General features: G+C 39.4%; 1 protein-coding gene across 7 annotated transcripts in view; it reads right to left on the reverse strand.

Moving 5' to 3' along the window:
* Positions 1-2,219: 2,219 nt before the first annotated feature.
* Positions 2,220-23,537, reverse strand: part of LOC138755372 (ATP-binding cassette sub-family C member 8-like) — a 162,472-nt gene continuing 141,154 nt past the window's right edge. For 6 of the 7 annotated variants that reach the window (XM_069921223.1, XM_069921224.1, XM_069921225.1 and 3 more), the window contains 4 exons: positions 12,850-12,958; positions 12,686-12,764; positions 6,624-6,800; positions 2,220-2,899 (listed from right to left, as the gene is read on the reverse strand). In XM_069921223.1, the coding sequence (XP_069777324.1) occupies positions 2,717-2,899; positions 6,624-6,800; positions 12,686-12,764; positions 12,850-12,958 (548 nt within the window). In that variant the 3' untranslated portion in view covers positions 2,220-2,716. Of the gene's footprint in view, positions 2,900-6,623; positions 6,801-12,685; positions 12,765-12,849; positions 12,959-23,537 lie in introns of those variants that run through there. The other variant, XM_069921228.1, reaches the window with a different exon arrangement.

A 23,537-nucleotide genomic window follows, 5' to 3' on the forward strand; every position in this document is an offset into this window, starting at 1 on the left:
TTTCTCTGGACTGAACAGCATTAATCGTCCTTAAATTTTCCTCTGCTCTCAATTACCATGCCAGTTTTTATGATTTTTCACCTAGTTCATAATATCTTTGCTTGGATTGCAAGAATGTTTTTTCACTCTGTATGCTTGTGTTGTATTTAAGTTTCTTGTTTTCCAGTTCTTGATATTTCTCATTCAATCCCAGATTTTGATTTTTTTTTTCCCAATTTTGTGATCTCTTGTTCCAATGTCTCCACCTCATTTAGGTGTTTTTTAAAAAAAATAATTTTGGTGTACAAAATTTGTTTCACAGAACAGAGCAACCTTACAAAAGTGTAGAAGCCTGGGTTTTTCAACAGCATAGCATTAAGACACCATCTATATGCATTTTCCTGTTTTTTGGGCATTGTTATCTGCAAAGTCAGTGGTGAATGATCTGATACTAGCCTTGCTAAATATTCCAACTGAAGCACTCTGCTTTCCAATGGAGAAGACATCAAAAAGTAATCAATTCTGGTGTGAGAGTCATGGGGTTTTGAGTAAAAGCAGTAATTCTTAGCCTGCAGGTTCCTCCATCTCCATATGTTCTATCAAATTTAATTCTTTCATAAAGGCTAGAGTTGTGTTTGCCACTTTGGACCTTGTCAATGTCTTTGTTGTCTTATCTAGAATAGGGTCCAGACAGAAGTTTGGATCTCCTCTAATTAATATGTTCTGTTTACCCTATGCAGCCCTTGGGAAAGCACTTTGCAGGAACTGCTCTTCATCAAAGTTTGGCACATAGTGGTTTTGAACATAGTTGGCAGTGCACCATTGCAAATCTCCTGACTGGGACCCTTTCGTGTGTTAAAATGGCTACGCCCCCCCCCCCACCTTGGAACCGAAGGAGAAAGATAATACTTTTCCCCACCCAGTCCCTTTTGAGTTTATGACGTTCCTTTTTCATCGTGCATTTCCTGTAGGAATATTATATCTGCTTTCAATATTTTTAAGGTGAGCCAGGACCCTCTTCCTTTTTATTGGGTTGTTTAAGCCATTCACATTAATACTAATAAATTTGATAGTCTTATTCATTTGTGTTTCTATATCTTATCTTTTCACCTTCACAGCACCCTCATTTCTTTGTTTTGAATGACACCCTTCCATTGTTCATGGTCTCTCCATGCTGATGTCCACACCAGCCACAAAGAGAGAAAGAATAAAGATAAACATAAGAAAAATGAAATTTCCTCTCTCCCCATAATTGCACTCAGTGCCTCAACAATAGATTCTTCCCCTCTGCCATCAGATTCCTGAATGAACAATGAATGACATGCATTTCCTTACTTTGACTTTTTCTTTCTTGTACTATTTTTATTTATTTTGTATAAGGTGGTCTATATAAATGTTTGCAATGCAATGCTGCCACAAAACAACAAATTTCATGACATGCTCATGACAATAAATTCTGATAACTAAATGAATGTTTAGATAAACCACTGTATAAAAGCAGGAATGTGGTGTAAAAGACAATGGTGAGACTCCACTTGGAGTATGGCAGTGGTTCTCTACCTTTTTCTTTCCACTCACATACCACTAAGCCATAGGTGCTCTGTGATTAGTAAAGGATTGCTTAAGGTCGTATGTGAGTGGAAAAAAAATGGTTGAAAACCACTGGAGTATGGTGTGCAGTTTTAGTCACCCAGCTCTCAGAAGGCTGCCATTAAGCTTGAAAAGATGTAGAAAAGATTCATGAGAATGTTGCTGGTACTGGTAAGCTTGAATTGTAAGGAGAGTCTGCAATAGGTTAAGACATTTCTCCCTTGATCACAGTAAGCTAAAGGGGATCTTGCAGAAATGTTTAAATCATGAGGGACATAGATGAGGTCAATAATCATAGCCTTTTATCTGGAGAGCACAGATTTACAGTGAAGGGGGAAAGATTGAAGGGACCTGAGGGATATCTCACAGAGGATGGTGGGTATATTGAAAGAACTGCCACAGCAAGTGGTAAAAGTGAAACAACTATAACCTTTAAAAAACTGGTAGGAGTGGTTTTGGAGGATTTAGACCAAATGCAGGCCAATTTTACTAACTTGTCTAGATAAGTCAAGCAAAGATATTGAACCCTGACTCGATAACCTGAATCTATATTATAGTCTAGGTTTCTATTTAAATCTCCATTTTTTAATTAAAAGCTAATAACTTTTAATAAATGCTCCAATTACCATGGAAAAAATGGTACTAAACTCAAAGGTTTACAAGTTCCTTTATTTATCCATAATATTGCAAGATAATTATAATTGCTTCATTATTTTTATTAAACTTTTACAAATTTGTCATACTTTTCCAGTGGAATGACTTTACCTTGCTCAGGAGGAGTATGTTATCACGAATGGAGAAACACTAATCAAGCATCAATGAAATAAATTCCTTGAATCAAAAGTAATTAGTGGACATCTCATTTTACACACCTGATCCTGGTAAATTATCACATGATTTACCAGATATAAGTGGGATGACAGGTAATTTTTTTTTTAAACAGCACCAGGATTAAATACATTTAATCATATTAACACTTGATTCAGACATTTATACAGGATCATCCAGAAACCCATTAATACTGTGAGAAATGTAATTTACCACTTCCACAAAAAGAATGCCAAAATGAAATTACGTCATTATTTAATGAGGGGTTCTTTTTCTGACATTTCCCACTTTGCATGCAGCATTTTCACACCATATCTGGTCAACACTTAGTTGCCTTGACTAATTTAGAAAATAAACTGTCATTTTGTTGCAAGATTTTTGGGTCTCCATCTTCTACTATTCTCCCTTGTTCCATAACTAGAACTCTCTCACAATCCATGATGGTTTGCATTCTATGGGCGATAATAAGTACTGTACTATTTGTGAATGCCGCAGAGATAACCTAGAAAATGAACAGAAGTATTGTAAATGAACATTGTGATGTTAAAGTTGGTAAAAATATTAACAATTATTTTAATATTAAAAATGAAACCATTCCAAGAAGTAAATGCATTTATAGGAAAATTATAGGATCCATAGACAAAGGGATATACAAAGCATTCCATTACATAGCCACTCAGATCAGCATCAAAGAATAATGCACTCAATAAATTGGAACATTTTAACAGTGGTTAATACCCCAGGGGGAAACCACAGGACTCTGAAACCCAAAAGCAAAATACTGCTACAAGTTAAAAGCACAATACTCGAGAAATTCAGCAGGTATATTTTATATAGCAAAGATAAAGATATATAGCCAATGTTTCAGGCCTGAGCCCTTCATCGAGGTATGAGCAAAATGTAGGCAGAGGCCTGAGTAAAATGGGGCAGAGGCAGGGGGAGGAGCACAAGCCCATAGGCAAGAGGTCATAGGATCTCTTTTATGTATTAAAAAGGTTGATAAGGGAGGGAGGGCACACAGAAAAAAGGGGGAGAGGAATGGTTCTGTGAATGAAGAGGGAAGGGGTGGAGAGCTGGAGAAAGACAGAAGGATAGGGAAGTAGTCTAGCAGAAATCAGAGAAGTTGATGTTAATACCATCTGGTTGGAGAGTGGCCAGATGGAATATTAGATGTTGCTCCTACAATTTATGGGTGGCCTTGGTTTGGCAGTGCATGAGGCCATACACAGAATTGAAATGGTTGGCCACTGGGAGATCCCTGTCATTGATGCTGACAAAGCGAAGGTGTTCAGTGAAACGATATCCTAGTCTGCATCCAGTCTCTCCAATGTTGGGTACCAGATCCAGTAGATGACTCATGCAGATTCACATGTGAAATGCTGTTTCACTTGGAAGGACTGTTTGGGGCCCTGAATGGTGGTGAGGGAGGAGGTGTAGGTGTAAGTGTGGCACTTCCTGCAGTCACGGGGGTAGGGAGCGATTTGTGGGAAGGGAGGAGTGGATGAGGGAGTCATGGAGGAAGTGGAGCAGAGAGGAGAGGGGAAGATGTGCCTGGTGGTGGGATCATGTTGTAGGTGAAATTGTGGAGGATAATATATTGGATGCAGAAGCTGGTGGGGTTGTCGGCGAGGACAAGGCAATCCTTATTTTGTTGCATCTTGGGGTAGAGGGGGCAGGGGCAGATGAGTGGGAAATAGAGCAGAAGAAGGTAAAGGTTGAGTTGATGGTGGTAGAGGGGAACCCATTTTTTTTGAAGAAGGAGGACATCTCGGATGATCTGGACTGGAAGACCTCATCTTGGGAGCAGATACAACAGAGACAGAGGAATTGAGAGAAAAGAATAGAATCCTTACAGGGGCCTGGGTGTGACAAAGTGTCGTTGAGGTATTTGTGTGAGTTGGTAGGTTTGTAAAAACACTACTGACCATTTCTGAGATTTTTATTGTTACTGGAAACTGAAAGATGGTAACTGACCCCTCTCCATTTTGCCATGCTCCACCACGCAAAACTCTTTCCACTAAAATCTTTCATTTCTGTTTAAAATGTTATTACGTGAAATGTTTACCATTAATTTCAGAGATGCTGAATATTTCCACTGTTCCCCATTTATATTATTGTTATTGCAAATACCAGAGGATATCTGTTTAAGGTGAGTGGGGGAAAGTTTCAGGTAGATATCAGAAGCAAGTTTTTTTTTTAAACTGAGTGGTGGATTTCTGGAATGCTTTGCCAGGAGTGGTGATGAAGGCTCAGACAATAGGGACATTCAAAATATTCCTAGATAGGCATATGAATGTAAGAAAAATAGAAGGTTCTGTGTGAAGTAGAGAAAAATCGGATTGTTGTGGAGTAGTTTTACATTGGTTGGCACAACATTATGGGTGTAGGGACTGTACAATGCGATGAAAACTGTAATATTGCTTCCTGAAACTAGTATATCTTTCTGTTTAGTATTTAATGTGCAAATAATGTATCTCGGCTGCACCATTTCATCAGATGCAAGGATCGACAATGAGATAGACAATAGACTCGCCAAGGCAAATAGCGCCTTTGGAAGACTACACAAAAGAGTCTGGAAAAACAACCAACTGTAAAACCTCACAAAGATAAGCGTATACAGAGCCGTTGTCATACCCACACTCCTGTTCAGCTCCGAATCATGGGTCCTCTACCGGCACCACCTACGGCTCCTAGAACGCTTCCACCAGCGTTGTCTCCGCTCCATCCTCAACATCCATTGGAGCGCTTTCATCCCTAACGTCGAAGTACTCGAGATGGCAGAGGTCGACAGCATCGAGTCCACGCTGCTGAAGATCCAGCTGCGCTGGATGGGTCACGTCTCCAGAATGGAGGACCGTCGCCTTTCCAAGATCGTGTTATATGGCGAGCTCTCCACTGGCCACCGTGACAGAGGTGCACCAAAGAAAAGGTACAAGGACTGCCTAAAGAAATCTCTTGGTGCCTGCCACATTGACCACCGCCAGTGGGCTGATAACACCTCAAACCGTGCATCTTGGCGCCTCACAGTTTGGCGGGCAGCAACCTCCTTTGAAGAAGACCGCAGAGCCCACCTCACTGACAAAAGGCAAAGGAGGAAAAACCCAACACCCAACCCCAACCAACCAATTTTCCCCTGCAACCGCTGCAACCATGTCTGCCTGTCCCGCATCGGACTTTTCAGCCACAAACGAGCCTGCAGCTGACGTGGACTTTTTACCCCCCTTTTTACCCCTCCATAAATCTTCGTCCGCGAAGCCAAGCCAAAGAATGTAAATGTTAAGTGGATACCAATGCAACAACATATTCTGCTTACAAAAAAAATTACTGCAATACTCTGACTTGTTGCATTGGTATCCACTTAACATTTACATTATTTGCACATTAAATACTAAACAGAAAGATATACTAGTTTCAGGTAGCAATATTACAGTTATCATCACATTGTACAGTCCCTACACCCATAATGTTGTGCCAACCAATGTAAAACTACTCCACAACAATCCGATTTTTCTCTACTTCACACAGAACCTTCAATGAACACCAGGCCACTCACAAATGTCATTGTGTCATGAGATCTGCCCCAACCCCACATTTCCTGCCACTATCTCTTACCCAAGATCAACCATCAGGGCTGTCCTGATAGGTCCATTGTTTCCACCTTTCCAGCCACATTTCACCCACAGGATTCCTCCCTCTCTCCTACCCTTCCTTGGTTACATCTGGTCATATTTGTTCTTCACCTCTCTTCTCACAACTTTCATAATCACCTTTTCCATTTCAGATTCAAGCACTGTAGCTTTTGTTTCCACTCATTACCCCCTCTCCTACTGGATCTGACCCCTTGTTTTCTTTTGCCTCTCTCTCACTTTGGCACCTGCCTGCATCTCCCTATCTGCCCATCATTCAAACCTCCCTGGCTAACCAATCCCCTTCTGGCCCATGCCCACCCCTCTCCCACTCCATCCTCATTTCACAGGCTATCTTTCCTCTATACTCCCTTGATAAATGCTTCCAACTAGAAACTGCAAACATTGCCCACGTTGCTGCTCCATTCCCTAAGTTCCTTCAGCAGATATTTTTTAAACATTTATCAAGTTGTGAAGTCCAGAATACAAATGAAAATTTTGTAACAAGAATTCCAAAATTAAAAGTCACTCTATGAGCAGTTGGATTTATGAAAATTAACTTTAAATAATAGTCAAATTCTTCAGAAAAAAAAGGCTTACAGTTTGAAGAGCAGCATCAGTTTCCATGTCGACAGATGCTGTGGCCTCATCCATAATTATAATTTTTGATTTCCTGACAATGGCCCTAGCGATGCAGAAAAGCTGCCTTTGGCCATGGCTGAAGATTTCCGTCCCTTCAGCTACAAGGGCACTCAAGCCCTCTGGAAGCTCACTGACCTATTGGGGGGGGGGGGGGGGGAAGTGAAATGGAAGATGAAAATTTTAAGTAATTTATAACCGAAAATCACTTTAAATACTAATATTGCTCATCCATTGAAAAAAAAATTAAACAAGATTCTCCTTATCAATGACAATTTTTTATTGCTTACTTTCTATTAATACTGTGTAAACCTATTTATTATTTGAGAGATTAGTTATTGTAGCAAATGAAGTAAATCCTCAGTGCAATGTTTTAACCACACATTGGCAAACAATTTTTTTTATTTAAACAGATTGATTTACAAATATCTTATTAGGTAGAGAATATGAAAAAGCAAACACACTAACAATAAAGAATACGTGATACTAATATTCCAATACGTTGTCTCTATGGAGATTGCACCTAATTTCTCTAATTATGTACCTATTGGGTTAATGTGTATAGTATGGAGAAAAATAGTTTGTGCATCAACGTGTAGTTTAATTTATTGATTTTATCTAATATGTTTATATTTGTAGGCACATGTGTAACCATTTACAAGGATATTGTTTTATTTAAAGCTTATAAAAAGATCAAACACTTCATTTACTTAAATTCTTTATCTGTGGTCCAAAATTGTAGAATAGTGATTTGTCTTTTTCCTCCCTAATGCAAGCTTACTAAACTTGCTGGGATGTTGTGAACGTAGTGGTAAATTAGAGCCATATGTTCACTCCAGCAATCTGTTGGAATCTTTAGCATTGGTCTTAAAATATCTGCAAAACTGTCAAAATCAAAGCAGACCATACCTGTTTAAACAAGAATGACAATTTTTATGGAGAGAAACTATAAATACTGATATGACCACATATGGAAGACACTGCCCAGTCCAAGGAATCACAGCTAAATAAAGATGTACACCTCTACAGTTGGCTATATTCTAACCCAGATCCTCTAAAAGTAATTCACTGGAACCAAACATTTTTTTTAGGTATTTTAGAACAAGAGCGGGACTGTTGAAAAGCACCAGAAAAGAAAGGTGCTTGTTAATTTCTCCACAACAGTGGCAAAAGGGGAACCATTGAAAAGCACTAGGAAAGATAGGCATATGTTAGTTAATTATCAAAGTGGCCAGTGCAAGAGTTGGACTTGGAGGCTACTGTGAGCAGAAGCTGTGGAGGAGGTGCAGGTGATAAGTGGCCTTTGTGGAAAAAGAGCAAGAGCAGATTTCAGGTAAGGCTTTTTTCTTATTGTACAATCTGAGCAATGGGAAATACACAGTGGTGTAGAGAATGAGGGCGAGAAAGAGTGTGGTAGAAACAGGGGTAAGTGACACATTCAATAATATGTGGTAGTCATGGGGTATTTTAACATGCAAGTAGAATGGAAAAAATGTGGTTGGTACCGGAACTCAAGAGATTTTGTAGAAGGCCTACAAGATAAGATTTTTAGAGTAGTTTGTAGATGAGCCCATGAGGGGATTGGCTGTTGGGTAATGCCCCATTAGGGAGCAGTGATCACAATGTGATTTACTTCAATTTGAGATTTAACAAGGAGAAACTAAAGTCAGATGTGTCAGTATTTCAGTGGAATATAGGAAATTACAGTGACATGAGAGAGGAACTGGCCAAAGTAGATTGGAAGGGGGCTCTAGTAGGGAAGACGGCAGAACAGCAATGGATGGAGTTTCTGCAAGAAATCGGGAAGAAGCAAGATAAATATATACCAAAAAAGAGGAAATAGTTAATGAAAAATACCCCAATTGTGACTAACTAGGGAGTCAAAACCAATGTGAAAGCAAAAGAGGGCATACAAGGAGCAAAATAAAAAAAAATCAGTGGGAAGAAAGAGGATTGGGAAGCTTTTAAAAACTTATAAAAGGAAACTAAAAAACTCAAGGAGGGAAAAGATGAAAGTAGGCTAGCAATAATATCAAAGATGATACTTGCTTCTTCAAGTCTATAAAGAATAAAAGGGAGGTGAGAGTAGATAAAAGACCACTAGAAAATAATGCTAGAAAAATAATAATGGGAGAGTAACTAAATGAGTATTTTGCATCAGTCTTCACTGTGGAAGATATTAACAATGGACCAGATGTCAAAGCATATCAGAGAAAGGAGGGAAAACACAATGCTGGAGAAATTCAGTAAATGTCACCCACTATTCAAGAAGGGAGTGAGGCAGCAGAAAGGAAATTATAGGCCAGTTACCATGATGTCAGTGTTGGAAGATGCTGGAGTTGATTGTAAAAGGATGAGGTTACGGAGTACTTGCAGGCACATAACAGGATAGAGCAAAGCCAGCATGGTTTCCTTAAGGGAAGATCTTGCTTGACAAACCTATTGGAATTCTTTGAGGAAATGACAAGCAGGCTGGATATTGGAGATTTGGTGGATGTTGCGTATTTGAATTTTCAGAATGCATTTGACAAGGTGCCGCATATGAGGCTACTTAACAAGATAAGAGTCCATGGTGTAATAGGAAATATCCCAGCATGGGTGGAGTATTGGCTGATTGGCAGGAAGCAAAGAGTTAGAATACAAGGATCATATTCTGTTTGGTTGCTAGTGGTGTTCTAAAGGGGTCTGTGCCAGGGCCACTTTCTGTATGTTTTATATTAATGATTTGGATTATGGAATGAATGGCTTTGTGACCAAGTTTATAGATGATACAAAGGTAGGTGGAGGAGCAGTAGAGTAGAGGAAACATGGAGTCTGCCGAAGGACTTGGACAGATTAGGAGAATGGGCAGAGAAGTGGCAAATAAAATATAATGTTGGAAAGTGTGCAGTCATGCAATTTGGTAGGTAGGAAAAATAAACGGGCAAACTAATTTTTAAATGAGGAGAAAATTGAAAATACCCAGATGCACAGGGACCTGGAAGGCCTCATGCAGGATAATCTGAAGATAAACTTGCATGTTGAGACTATAGAGAAGAAGGCAAATGCAATGCTGGTATTAATTTCAGGAGGAATAGAAAATAATGGGGATGGGGGGGGGGGGGGTTGGTGTGATGTTGAGGCTGTATAAGGCAGTGGTGAGACCCCACTTGGAATATTATGAGCAGTTTTTGGCTTCTCGTTTAAGAAAAAAATGTGTTGACAGAGGAGAGGGTTCAAAGCAGCTTCACTAGGATGATTCTGGGAATGAAAGAGTTATCACATGAGGTGCATTTAACAGCTCTTGGCCTGTATTTATTTTAATTTAGGAGAGTGAGGGGAGTTCTCAATGAAACATTTAAAATGAAAGGCATGAACAGAGTAAATGTAGAAAAGTTGTTTCCCATGGTGGGAGAGTCTAGGACAAGAGGGCACAACTTGAGGATTGAAGGGTATCTGTTTAGAATAGAGATGCGTAGGAATTTCTTCAGCCAGAGGGTGGTAAATTTGTTGCCACAGGCGGTTGTGGAAGCTAGGTCATTGGGTGTATTTAATATAGAGATTGGTAGGTTCTTGATGAGTCGGGCATCAAATTTTATGGGGAGAAGGATGGGCAGTGAGGCTGAGTGGGGAAATGGATCAGTTCAATATTAGATGCAGACTCGATGGGCTGAAAAGCCCTTTTCTGCTCCTATGTATTTTGTTTTTATGGTCACTCTTGCCTCTTTTGTTCTTTCTCTGTCTGAAAAAAACTTGGTGTCTTTTATATTGGTAAGGTTACTTTCAAATTTAATCTTTTCCTGCAGTATTGATTTTTTTGTTGTTGCCCTTTGTTTTTTTTTAATATATTGGCTACCCAATTTTAAACCTTCACACTAATTTTTGAAATTCCTTAAACCCTCTGCGTTTATGCTGTCTCTAATTTATCTTCTCAGCCATGTTTTAGAAAGCCTCTTCTTCAAAAGGATGAAACTATCTTGCCTCTTTTGAATTATTCCCAGAAACTCCTACCATTGCTGCTTCACCATCTTCCCTGCTAGTCCCCTGACAATCAACTATATACAGCTCATACCTCATGTCTTTGTAGTTACTTTAACTCAACTGTAATACAGGTACCAACACATCTGATTTAAGCTTCTCCCTCAGAATCCACCCTCTTAGTGGAAGAGGTAATCCAGGGAAAGTATGCTCTACTTCTGTTCCTTATGCTCTTATAATAGAAATGATTTTATTACCTTATATTAATTAAAATAATTGATTTTTATGGCAGTGGTGATAATGTAGAGATTTTATTAATAGATGATAGATTTTCTCCTCGTGATTATAAAACTTGATAGTTGACTAGAAGTTTTGTTAAATCCATACTGAAAAAGCATGTATGTACAAATCACCCTTTTTCATTTGAACAATTCATTAAGAAAATACTGACCATTGCTCCAGGGTCGTGCTTCACCTACACAACAGATGTGCTGGTGTAGTTAAGAATACATTCTTTCCATCTATGCATGTCTTGACAAATTCAAAGCTTTTAACAATGCTGTTATTAATTTGTCTGGAACTTCCTCCAGGACTTGTCAAGGGTAAACTATCACCTTGGTCATAAAATGTAAGGGTTTCATCACTGTACCTGGTATTTTAGAAATATTTTAAATTCCACATTGAAGAGCATTATAACATGACAGATGAAAATTGCTTCCTTACAGGTATGGAGGCCTTGCATTTAAAAAAGAGTCAGGCACCTGTAGGCTAGCTTTACCAGAAAGGAGCCCAAAGACCTACATTACTATCAATCTTGAATTTAGCCAATTTTGATCATTTTGAATATGAGCAGAGTTTGGAAAAAGATTAAAACATATTGAGCCACTCGATCAGAAATGACTAAACTTGTGCTTGAGTGGGCATTTTTACAGCAAAATTCAAGATTTTTGTCAGCACATGTAAGTACTTGCTTGTCGAATGGTGTAAAATTGTCATGTTTTCAACAATGCAAATAGCATGCCTCAAGCTTATGTACGGTACAAGTGTTGAGCACACAAGCAAATCTTCAAGGTAGAGGCCTGTTTCAGCATTTGTTAAAGGACTTTGCTTGGATCATGTGGAGATTATAAATTGAACATTTTTATCCAATATGTGTCCCCTTTAATTTTTCATTATTATTTCCATTCTTATCTATTCTTTGATATATAATAATTTTCATTATTATGTTTTGAGGAATTGATAAAATAAAGCAGTGAAGGTGTTTCCACTAGTGGTACTAGAACATAGCCTCCAGATTTGAGGGAGTAGATTTAACACTTTGGACTTGGGGGCCATTTTTAACCTTTCATAATATATACCATACTCTGGACTGGGTCCACTGGTAAATCTTTACACTACGAACACCATTTCAAACCACCTGGTAGTTGGATATAAAACCAGTCCCGAAAAACTAAAACACGGAATATATGTGTTTGCTGGTAGTCCTGCAAAACTGGGACATAGCGTATATGCACTTGTCGGTAATCCCTGAAAACTGGGACACAGGTTAAGATGGAGATGAGGAGGAATTGCTTCACCCAGAGAATCATTGATCTGTAGCATTCTCTTTCCAATGAAGTAATAGTGGTTGCCTCACTTAATGTATTTAGACACCGATTTTTCAACAATAGAGGAATTAAGAGTTATAAGAATCAAGCTGAGTCCACAATCAGAGCCATGATTTTATTGAATGGTAGAATGGGCTTGATGGCCTTCTCCTGCTCCTATTTCTTATGTTCTTTGACTGCTCCTCTTGTCCTTGTCCTTTCCATCCCTCAGTTTGATCTCAGGCACCACTTCTTGCTTAATTATCCAAAATATTTGGCCATCTGCCCAGATTATCAGCTCCTGCAGATTTTTTTCTCCCTGTGATCTTAAATTCACCCTAAACTCTCATTGGTAATCCACTCAGTCTCCCATATCACTCCATTCCTGGAGCTCAATGCCAGCAATTTTCTTCCTCACTCCCACATACATCCCAGTGATTTCTCTGTAGCATCATTATATTACACAAATCAATCACTTACCATCAGTTTTAACTGTGCAACTTCCAGCACTTCCCACAGTTCTTCATCACTATGCTTAGAGTATGGATCCAAATTAAATCTAAACAGAAATGCATTTCAGCAAGCTGGTCAAAACTGAACAGTTGTAATTTTTGGTGCAGTGTGACAGCTCTCCAATGATTTACCTGATTGTGCCACTGAATAGAACAGGATCCTGAGGAATTATTGAGATTGCCTTTCTTAATTGGTCCAGTGTCACAAAGGAAATATCTATTCCATCAATCTTTATGAAGCCTGCAAAGATAGTGACCATAAAAGTTAAATCTTCTGTGAATAAGGAAAACCTGGAGACACATTTTGCACAAAAAAGTGGAAGCAACATGCTGAATCATGCTGGATGTAGCTGGTGGCTTCTCTAAAAACAATCAATTCTCCACTGCTCCTGTTTGTCAGTCCTGGCTTGAATAGTCCCAGATCTGGGACCAAATGAGTGACAGATGCTTGGCACATCCATCATTACTTTCTAACCTTTACAAATTAATTTGTGATATTAATGATAAGTGTCTAGGTTTCTCGGATTTATGTTAAGGAATCTTTCTCTCTGATTCCTACACTAGCTATATGTGGAGTAGAATTGGAGATCCTTTCCATTTGGTTGGAGGAAGGAGACATCCTGAAATAGAAATTGGGAAAAATAAATTGTTTTAAAATATTTCTTGGAGTTTTAACTTAAATTATTTATAATCTTAACTTTTTATAACAACATTTTTGAGAAATGTAAAAATGTTTTCCAGATCCAAATAGCTTTGATAGGAGATAACTATCCACCCCCAGAAAAACTGGGATACTGCTTGAGCCTACTGATCACTGAGGCCTCATTCACACCTCTCATATGCCTGGGTTGGTGAACAAAGTGAGCCAGAATTTATACAAACTATCCCATTCACAAGGGCAGAGAGATAAGCAATATGGACTTTTTAATTTTTGCATATATTGAGAGGAATCCCAATATAACAATTTTTCTGTCTTTTGACAACAGTTCAGAAACACAAAATTAAAGAAGTACCGTGTCCACCTTAGTTCATCCATTCTAATAAATTTCCGATCAGCCAGTCAACTGGCTTTTTAAAATCTATTTTCTCAAATGTTACAGCCCACATCTGGTCAAATGTCAGTCCTGTTCACAATGACATGCTTTGACTACTATCTGCCAACGCATCAATTAAAATTCTTATCCTCACTTTTGAATGAGCTCATGTACTGGTTCTATCTTTTGTTGAATTATGTAGGACATTGCCAATGACATCCTGTTTATTTGAATATCTGTCAATATCACACACCTCACCCCCTGCTTCCCAATAGATTTTTTTTTATAACGTCCAGTCACTGATTCGCCTTAACTTCCATAGGTTTTAACCTTGGTTAACAGATTTAATTAAATGCATTCTAAACATCCAAATCAGATTATTTGGCATGACCTCCCATGTACATGGGCTTAATGGCTTTCTCTGATTGATTAGCTGAAATATTTACAAGGTAGTTGGTAAGTCAATAATAGATTCTAGCACGCCAACCATTGATATCAGACTAATAGCTCTGTAATTTTCTACTTTCTCATTCATCTTTTTTAAAACAGTACAACTTTTCAAAACCAAGTTTCCCAATCAAGAGATAAGAGTCTCATAGCATGGAAACATGCCATCCACCCAGCTTGTCTATGCCAAACAATCTCCTCCTGCTTTAGTCCCATTTGCCCACACAAGGCACATAACCCCCCTCCAAATTCCTTCCATCCATATAGTTATCCAAGTATTTCTTAAAGGAAGTGAAAGTATCTACCTCTACTACTGTCTGCCAGCTCATTGCAAATATCCACCATTCTCTGAGTGAAAAACTGTCCCCTCCTATCCCCGCTAAATTCCATCCCCTCACATTATAGTTATGCCCTCTTGTAATAGATTCTCATACACTTGAAAACAGACTGTTGCTATTTTCATTATCTATGCCCTTCATGGTTTTAGACTATAAGACCCTCTCTCAACCTTCTAAGCTCAAAAAAATACAGCCTCATTTCTCTAGTCTGTCACGATAACTCAACTTCTCTAATCCTGTGAACAACTTCGTGTTTTGTACCCTTTCCAATTTTATAACATTCTTCCTATAGCAAGGCTACCAAAACTGCATACATTGTTCCAAGTGTGGCCTCACCAATGTCTTGATGATGTCCCAACACATATTCATTGCCTTGACTGAGGAAATTAAGCATCCCAAGCACTCTCTTCACTACCCTGTCCACCTGTGCTGCCACCTTTAAAGAGCTACAGTATGTACTTACACCCCTAGGTTTTCTTGCTCCATAAAACTCTTAGGGCTCTGTTGTCAACAGAGAGAGTCCTGTTCAGACTCAATTTACCCATGTGGAGCACTTTGTACTTCTCAGAGTTGATCTGCATCTGCCCAGTTTCCCATTTTGCCTGGATCCCATTGCAAATTTGGGTCATTGTCTTCCCTGTACACTGTAGCACATACTTTCATGTAATCAGCAATGTTACTCACATTTCCACAAACATCCTTGTTCAAATAATTTATGTACATTACAAAAAAACAAAGGTTCAAGTACTGAAAAAAGGTCCTAGTCCTACCACTAGCCATGGTCCTCCAGTGTAAAAGCAGAACTGCCCTCTACAACCACTCTGACTCCTCTCACTGCCAATATTTTGGATCCAGTTGGTAGTTGTGGTGCACTGAGGTAACAGCAAGCATGCACAAAACTCAAAAGGCTACACAACAGGCTTTATTCAGGTAAAAGTTCATGCTTCGGTGGCTCCTGTGTGACTGGCTCAGGAGGGGCCGGCTCAGGTCTATATTTGGGTCGGCTCATTGACAGGTGGAGTCAGCCCTTAGGTGGTCTTTCTGCAGGTACAAAGATTGCCCACTGCAGTAGGCTGGTGGTCGTATCACCACAGTAGTTGGTCTCCTATCCAGTGTGCCCTCACCTTACTGACCAACCTAACGAGGGACCTTATCAAACTAAAGTCCATATAAATAACAAATTATCTTGGTCTCATCTACGTTCTTTGTTATAAAGAACATAGAACAGATCTTTGGTGGCCGATATTGTACTGACCAACATAAACCTACTCAACATACTAAACCTTCCCTACCTCACATCCACTACCCTCTATTTTCCTGCATCCATGTGCCTGTCTAAGAGTCTAAAATGTCCTTATTGTTAACTTCAAAAAAAATTATAAAGATCAAGAGGCATGATTTCCCCAGCACAAATCCATGCCAATTTTCTTCTGGCCTTCCAAATGTTGTAGATTCATGCTCTCAAAATCCTCTTGCAGTTTCCTTACCACTGGTGTCAGACTAACAGGTCTGTAGTTACTCAAATTGTCCTTCTAACCTTTTTAAAATAACGGCAATAAATTTACCATCTTGCAGTCCTCCTGAACTTCTGCCCTTGGTGATGTTAAAAAATTCTATAAAGGTCCCAATAATTTCCTTCCTGCCTTTCCAGAATGTTCTGGGATGGATCTGGTCTGGACCAGGAGATTTATCAACCTTGATAGGCTCTAAGACCGCTAACCCTTTTCACTACTGATACAAATGTGCCCTTGGGTATCTTTAGTTACTTCCGTTCCCACTTATCCTGCTCTAAGGTATCCTCCATTCAAGATATTCATTTTAGATCTTTCCTAGTTCCTCAGAGTCTATGCAGAGATGTCAATCCTGATTATTAAAGGGATTTATTCTTACCCTTGTGACCCTTTTATTCTTGATATACTTTGAAGGATAAGAATGCTCACAGTATCCTCACCTACTTTAAGAAAAATATTGGGATAGGAACCATCTTGTCCCAAGAGTTTACAACCATATTTGTAGTTTAGTTAATATTAATTTTGAAAAGTATCCATCCCTTATTCAATTTTTGTCTCCTTGGGATGTATCACATGCCACACTGTAAACACTAATTCAAAATAATTATTCAATATGCCTGTCATTTCATTATATTCATTTTTAGTTTTGCTGATGCTCAGTTTGTAAGGGCACCACCATTCTTTAACATGCTGTGACAGAATATGTTGTTTTTTATATTGTTTATAGATATGATTTTGGGAGATAAAGTGTGGCAGGTTTTTTAAGTGTAGGTCACATACAAACACTTCAAAACAGTTCTCATTTAAAATACTGGAGTTCTGCTCAAGCTAGATTGACCAATTCTGAAGGTCTTTGCAAAAGGTTTGGGGAGTGTCCAAGGAAATTCATTAATGGATTGTTGTTTTGAAAAGCTACAGATGAAAGAACTCATTAGAGCTGTTCTAAGAGGGTCAGGTGGTTTTACAAGCAGAGAGAGAGAGTTGAGTTCTGCCGTGCTACAGTCAGCAGCAGCTGGGACTGGAACAGGACAAGCTGGCAAGCTTGTGGAAAAACCCCATTTTGAAGACGGATTGTGAGTGCTTAGTTCAGCCTGGTCAAAGCCCTTGTGGTTCATGCAAGAGGAGAGGACTGGCTGACTAATGTTTCACTTGAATTAAGAGAAACAATAAGGAACTCTATGGTGACCTGAAAGAAAGAGGTTATCATCTGGAAAACATTGATGGGCCAAGTTTCTTCAGCAAGACACTGATGTGGCTGATTAAAAGGGATCAGTTTGCGTCCAGGAACAATAAATCTCTCTCTGAAAACTGACAAGAACCTTCCCGAGCAGTAACCATTTACCTTTCAAGTATGTAAATACTTGACCATTGTCTTGCTGGAGTACCCTTTCTGCAAAGTGCTCACAGAAAGGTCACTCCTGGATTTTGTTTATCTAACAACAGATGGGAGCAGAAGAAAGAACTCCTGTTGTTTTGATCAGGAAGGTGGGGGGTTTTGCAAGATATGAGTCACATGCTCTCTTTGGAGTTGCAGTTGGAAAATAGAGTTGAGTTAACAGCTCAGTCAGTCAGTGTGAGGGACACTGACAAGTAACTGAGAAGTGCAATCCAGGGAAAACTGTTTGAAACTGAAGAAAGCAAGTTTCAGAGCAGTAGATGGCTGGAAGTGCTATCTGTCTGATGTTTCTCTTGAAATAGTGGAAGGAATGGAACTCTGTGGTAGCTTGAAGAGAGAAGTTACCATCTAGAAGACCCTGATGGGGCAAGTTTCATCAGCGAGACCCTGAGGTGACTAGTGGTGGTACCTCAGTTGTGGAAATCCTGGAGTAACAAATATCTCTCTGCAAACCCTACAAGAACCTTCCTGAGTGGTAAACATTTACCTTTCAAGCACCAAGCTTGGTGAACTTTATACATGTTAAATTCTGTGCACAGTATGGTGATTGCTTGCAACCAGAGAACTTGGAAGAAGTGAGATTGAACTGTGAACCAAAGAACTTTTCTTGAATTTGCACACACATTACATACATGTACTCTTAGACTTAGAAGGGGGTTAATTTGGGTTAGTTAAGTATAATGTTTGATTCAAATTTCATGTTTAAAGTTGACTAAAAATAACTTTTGTTTTGAAAACCACTCGTCTTGGTGAATGTCTATTGCTGCTGGGTTTGGCGGTCCTTTGGGCTCGTAACACCTTATCCTGGAACGTTGATAGCTGTACTGATATTTCCCTTTCAATCACTATTCTTAATTTCTTCATATTGTGATGTCATTAGGTAATTATTCAAGTTCTGTATTGCTGTCAAGCAAATATTGTTTATTCCTCATTACATAGTTTCAGATAGTTTGTTGGTTTTGAGGCAAGAGTTTGTTCTGGAAGCCTTATGTGATTTGTCTCTTTGAAACAAGTTACTTTGCTTATCCATATTCCTTTGATGGTAAAATCCTCATACTTTGGTGTTCTCTGCTCCCTGGGATGAATGTATAATCTTGATTAAAATCTGTACTGTCTTCAATCTCTCATTTTATCAATGATTACTCTTCTTCCTTTTCAATTTTTCATTCCTATAGATCTAATGGTGTGGTCTGTTTTTGTCCCACACCAGATCACGTTCCAATCTTACAAACAGTCATTCAAAATTAACATGTGACAAGCAAAGTCTCAATATACATTCTCCAGAACTCCCCCTAAAGATACAGTATGAACTACAGATAAACTAATGAAGCTTTATCATGCTTTTTTCATAATGCTGCAAAACTATTTAACTGCCTTTAATATTTTCTGGAATTCTCTTTGAGTGGACATCACACCCAATTTATTACAGAACATGGAACAGACTTCACCAAAAGTATAGTTTTGATGAAAGATTATTGATTTGAAATGTTCACTTATTCTCTCTCCAAGTGCAACATAACTTGTTGAGTATTTTCTGATTTTATTAGTCAAGTCTTTACTCCGGTTCCTTGAACATTTGTTTTGTAGAATATCTTCTTAAATGCCCTCAACCACTCTGAATGGTAACCCTGATCAGCCACAAATAAAATCGTGCAAAGAAATATTTTTCAAACCTTCTCCAAATGTTCAATTTAGCCTGAAACTGTGGTATCTGTCCTGCTACTCAGCAGTATCTGAAAGTAATTGTTAATTATCTTGACTTGGAGCATCTTAAAAATCTCATTCACTTGGAGCCATTTATTTATAACACCACAGATTCTCAACCAAACAAGCCATGTGCCTCATGATACTTTATGCAATAGGAAACTTTTGATGCTTTTCTTTTTCTGAAATTTACAGTGCCCTCCATAATGTTTGGGACAAAGACACTTTTTGACTTTATTGCCCCTGTCCTCCTCAGTTTTAAGTTTGTAATCAAACAATTTACATGTAATTGAAGTACACATTCCAGATTTTATTCAAGGTTATTTGTACACATTTTGGTTTGACCATATAGAAATTACAGCATTTTTTATAATGATCACCTCATTACAGGATGCAGTGAACTGAGGTTCACTGGTGGATGCCTGGCTCCACCCCCATCTACCCATATATAACCCTGGTTTCTACCTAAACCCTGAGCCCCTCTGAAGACATTTGTTCTCCCTCCAGTCATGAGATTTTATTCACGCAACAATTTTATCAGCTGAGTCCCTCAATGATGGAGGTGCTGCTGATAGTCCCTCTGTCCCCAGCACGCTGAGGAGTTCATGTACTGGCTAGACTGCTTCCAGACCTACCTGAACACGACCAGAGATGTCTTCCACACCAATGAACTCAGGAGGTCCGCGCTCGTTTCGAAGGTAGGAACAAAAGAGTATGCAGTCATGCATACATATGATGCTGCCATCGAGGCATTGAAGTCTAGGTACCTGAAGTCGCAGAGAGGTCCTAGCGAGGCACCAACTCACTCTACGTCACCAACAGCCAGGAGAGACCATCGATGATTACCTTTTGGATCTGTGGACGCTTGCCAAGAAGTCCAGGTACAAAGCGGCTTCAGGCCGCATTCATGAAGAACAGATCCGGGACACTCTAGGTAATGAGGCGGCGACTGCTCGAGTCGGGAAAGAAGGAAATGGCTAGCCTCGTTGAATTGGCCAAATTGTTGCAACAGACCAGGTGACCCCTTCCAAGGACAGGCTGCCTCCACTATCCTAGCCTAACGGCAGCCGCTTCCCACGCTAGGGAGTGCTTTTTCTGCGAAGAGCTATCATCCCCGATTGTGTTGTCTGTCTAAAGACTCGGTGTGTTCCAGCTGTGGCAAGAAAGGACATTGGGCAAGGGTTTGCTATGCAAGGGGAAGTCCATGGCCTGCACCACTCCCAGATCCAACTCCAGCCTCAAGCCACCCGCACCGAATTCACCCAAACCCACTTGCTGTGCTACACGCCGACGGAAGGTGGCGGAGAGGAAACAGTGCAAAAAGGCTTGTAGGCCATCTTGCCGCAACTCAAATTCAAGGTCTGCGCCATTATCATCAGAGGAAGAAGGAGGGCGGCAATCTTTCTGCGCCACGAAGTTGACGTCATCTCACCCATGGGTAACCCAGGACGGTGGAGGCCACAGAAAGGATGGCCAGATTACAAAGAAATATTTAAAAGAGCCTGCAGAATTCTGGAAAAAGGTCTTGTGAATAGATGAGACCAAGATGAACTTGCATCCTAAGAGTGATGGCAAGAGCAAAGTGTGGAGGTGTAACAGAAATGCCCAAGATCCACCTATATGATGGTTTGCATCTTGCAGTGTGGCCTCTGTATTTCTGTTGATTAAGCCCTCTACGTAAAGTAGTCATTGACATATCCACACCTGTCTCCTGAGGAGTGTTTCTGATCTGTCAGACAGGCATTTGTGGATTTTTCTTCATGATGATGAGAATTTCTCTGTCATCAGCCGAGGAGATCTTCCTTGGAATTCTAATCCTTTGTGATTACTGAGTTCTCCAGGATGCTCTTTCTTCTTAAAGATAATCCAAACCATTGATTTCTATAATCCTAGAGTTTGTGTGATGTCTCTTACTGTTTTATTCTTGGTTTTCAGCCTTATAATGGCTTTTTTGACTTTCAATGGCACAACTCCGGTCCACATGTTGAAAAATGACAACTGCAGACTCCAAAGGTGACCAAAAGCTTAGAAGCAAGCCTTGCTCTCTTATTACCGGAACAAATGAAGGAATTAAACATAACAGAATACTCACAAACACCTGTGAAGCCAAATGTCCCAAATATTATGGTGCCCTGTAATGAGGGGATTATGTATAAAAAGTGCTATAATTTCTACATGGTCAAACCAAAATGTATACAAATAACCTTGAATAAAATCTGGAATGTGAATTTTAATTACATATGAATTGTTTGATTACAAATGTAAAACTGCGGAGCACAGGGGTAAATAAAGGAAAAAAAAGTGTCTTTGTCCCAAACATTATGTTAGCCACTGTAAATTCCTTTCTTAGGTTATCATTTTCACCTACACAGCAATAAGAAAACAATGTCCTGGCAACCTAGCCATTGTATTAATGGATGAAGTGAAAAAAGTATAAAAATATATTGCTCTATTGTCATTTATATTGGAAGATTCATATGAACTACTAAAATAAATTGGTGTAATTTAAGAAATTGGCACAGTGTATTTTTGAGTAAAATCACACTGAGGAGCTCAGATGGTCTTTTCAGCGTCTATAGGAGACAAAGATCTATTGCCAACATTTCACGTCTGAGCCCTTCTTCCAGTTCTTCAGGGTTTTTTTTTACTACAATCAAAATGACTGCAGACTTTCATGTTTCACTGTGCTAGTGGACAGTTAGTGGGGCCATTAACAGAGATATTTAGGATGTCACTGGCCACGGGGGTGGTGCCAAAGGATTGGAGGGTGGCGCATGTGGTTCCTCTGTTTAAGAAAGGGTCCAAATGCAAACCTGGGAATTATAGGCCTGTAAGTCTGACGTCTGTGGTGGGCAAGTTGATGGAAAGTGTTCTGAGGGATGCTATTTACAAATTTTTGGAGGTATAGGGATTGATAGGGAGTAATCAGCATGGTTTTGTCAGGGGTAGATCATGCTTGACAAACCTGATTGAGTTCTTCGAGGGGGTTACAAAAAAGGTTGATGAAGGGAAAGCTTTGGATGTTGTCTATTTGGACTTTAGTAAAGCTTTTGACAAAGTTCCCCACAGGAGGTTAGGAAAAAAGGTGGAGGCATTAGGCATAAAGAGTTAGTGAAATGGATTCAGCAGTGGTTGGATGGGAGGTGTCAGAGAGTAGTGGTAGAAAATTGTTTGTCCATTTGGAGGCCGGTGACTAGTGGAGTTCCTCAGGGTTTGGTCCTGGGTCCACTATTATTTGTTATATATATTAACGATCTGGATGTAGGGGTGGAGAATTGGATAAGCAAGTTTGCGGATGACACAAAGATTGGTGGTGTTGTGGACAGTGAGGTAGATTACCGTAGATTAAAAGGTGATTTAGGAAGGCTGGAGGTGTGGGCTGAGAAATGGCTGATGGAATTTAATACAGATAAATGTGAGGTGCTACATTTTGGAAAGGCAAATTTAAATAGGTCATATACATTGAATGGTAGACAATTGAGGAGTGCAGAGCAACAAAGGGATTTAGGAGTGATGGTAAATAGTACCCTCAAGGCTGATACTCAGGTAGATGGTGTGGTGAAGAAGGCATTTGGAATGTTGGCCTTCATAAATCGAAGTATTGAATTCAAGAGTAGGGAGGTTATGATGAAATTGTACAAGGCATTGGTGAGGCCAAATTTGGAGTACTGTGTACAGTTTTGGTCACCAAATTATAGGAAAGATATAAACAAAATAGAGAGAGTGCAGAGAAGGTTCACGAGAATGTTGACAGGATTTCAGGGTCTGAGTTACAGGGAAAGGTTGTGCAGACTGGGGCTTTTTTCTCTGTAGTGTAGAAGATTGAGAGGGGACTTGATAGAGGTGTTTAAGATTTTAAAAGGGACAGAGAGTAAATGTGGATAGGCTTTTTCAATTAAGAAAGGGGGAGATTCAAACTAGAGGACATGGTTTAAGATTGAAGGGGGAAAATTATAAGGGGAACATGAGGGGAAATTTCTTTACACAGAGGGTGGTGGGGATGTGGAATGAGCTTCCGGCAGACGTGGTTGAGGCGGGATCATTGGTTACATTTAAGGAAAGACTGGATCGTTACATGGATAGGAGGGGACTAGAGGGGTATGGACCGGGTGCTGGTCAGTGGGACTAGGAGGGTAGGGATTTGCTACGGCATGGACTAGTAGGGCTGAACTGGCCTGTTCTGTGCTGTAAGTGGTTATATATATTTTTGAGTAGCTTTTTATTTGGGATAATTGTGTGATACTACATACAATCTTTAATATTGTGACTCAGATGGTGCATTCAAAATTCTATCATAATATACTAATAAATTATGCAAATATCTGCATTAATTGGAATAGTTCAATATTAGTTGTTTAATAAAAAGCACTTTTTTCCCTTAGCTTTCAAT

This window comes from Narcine bancroftii, chromosome 2 (genome assembly GCF_036971445.1).
Source record: "Narcine bancroftii isolate sNarBan1 chromosome 2, sNarBan1.hap1, whole genome shotgun sequence".
In the NCBI taxonomy this organism is placed as follows: domain Eukaryota; kingdom Metazoa; phylum Chordata; class Chondrichthyes; order Torpediniformes; family Narcinidae; genus Narcine; species Narcine bancroftii.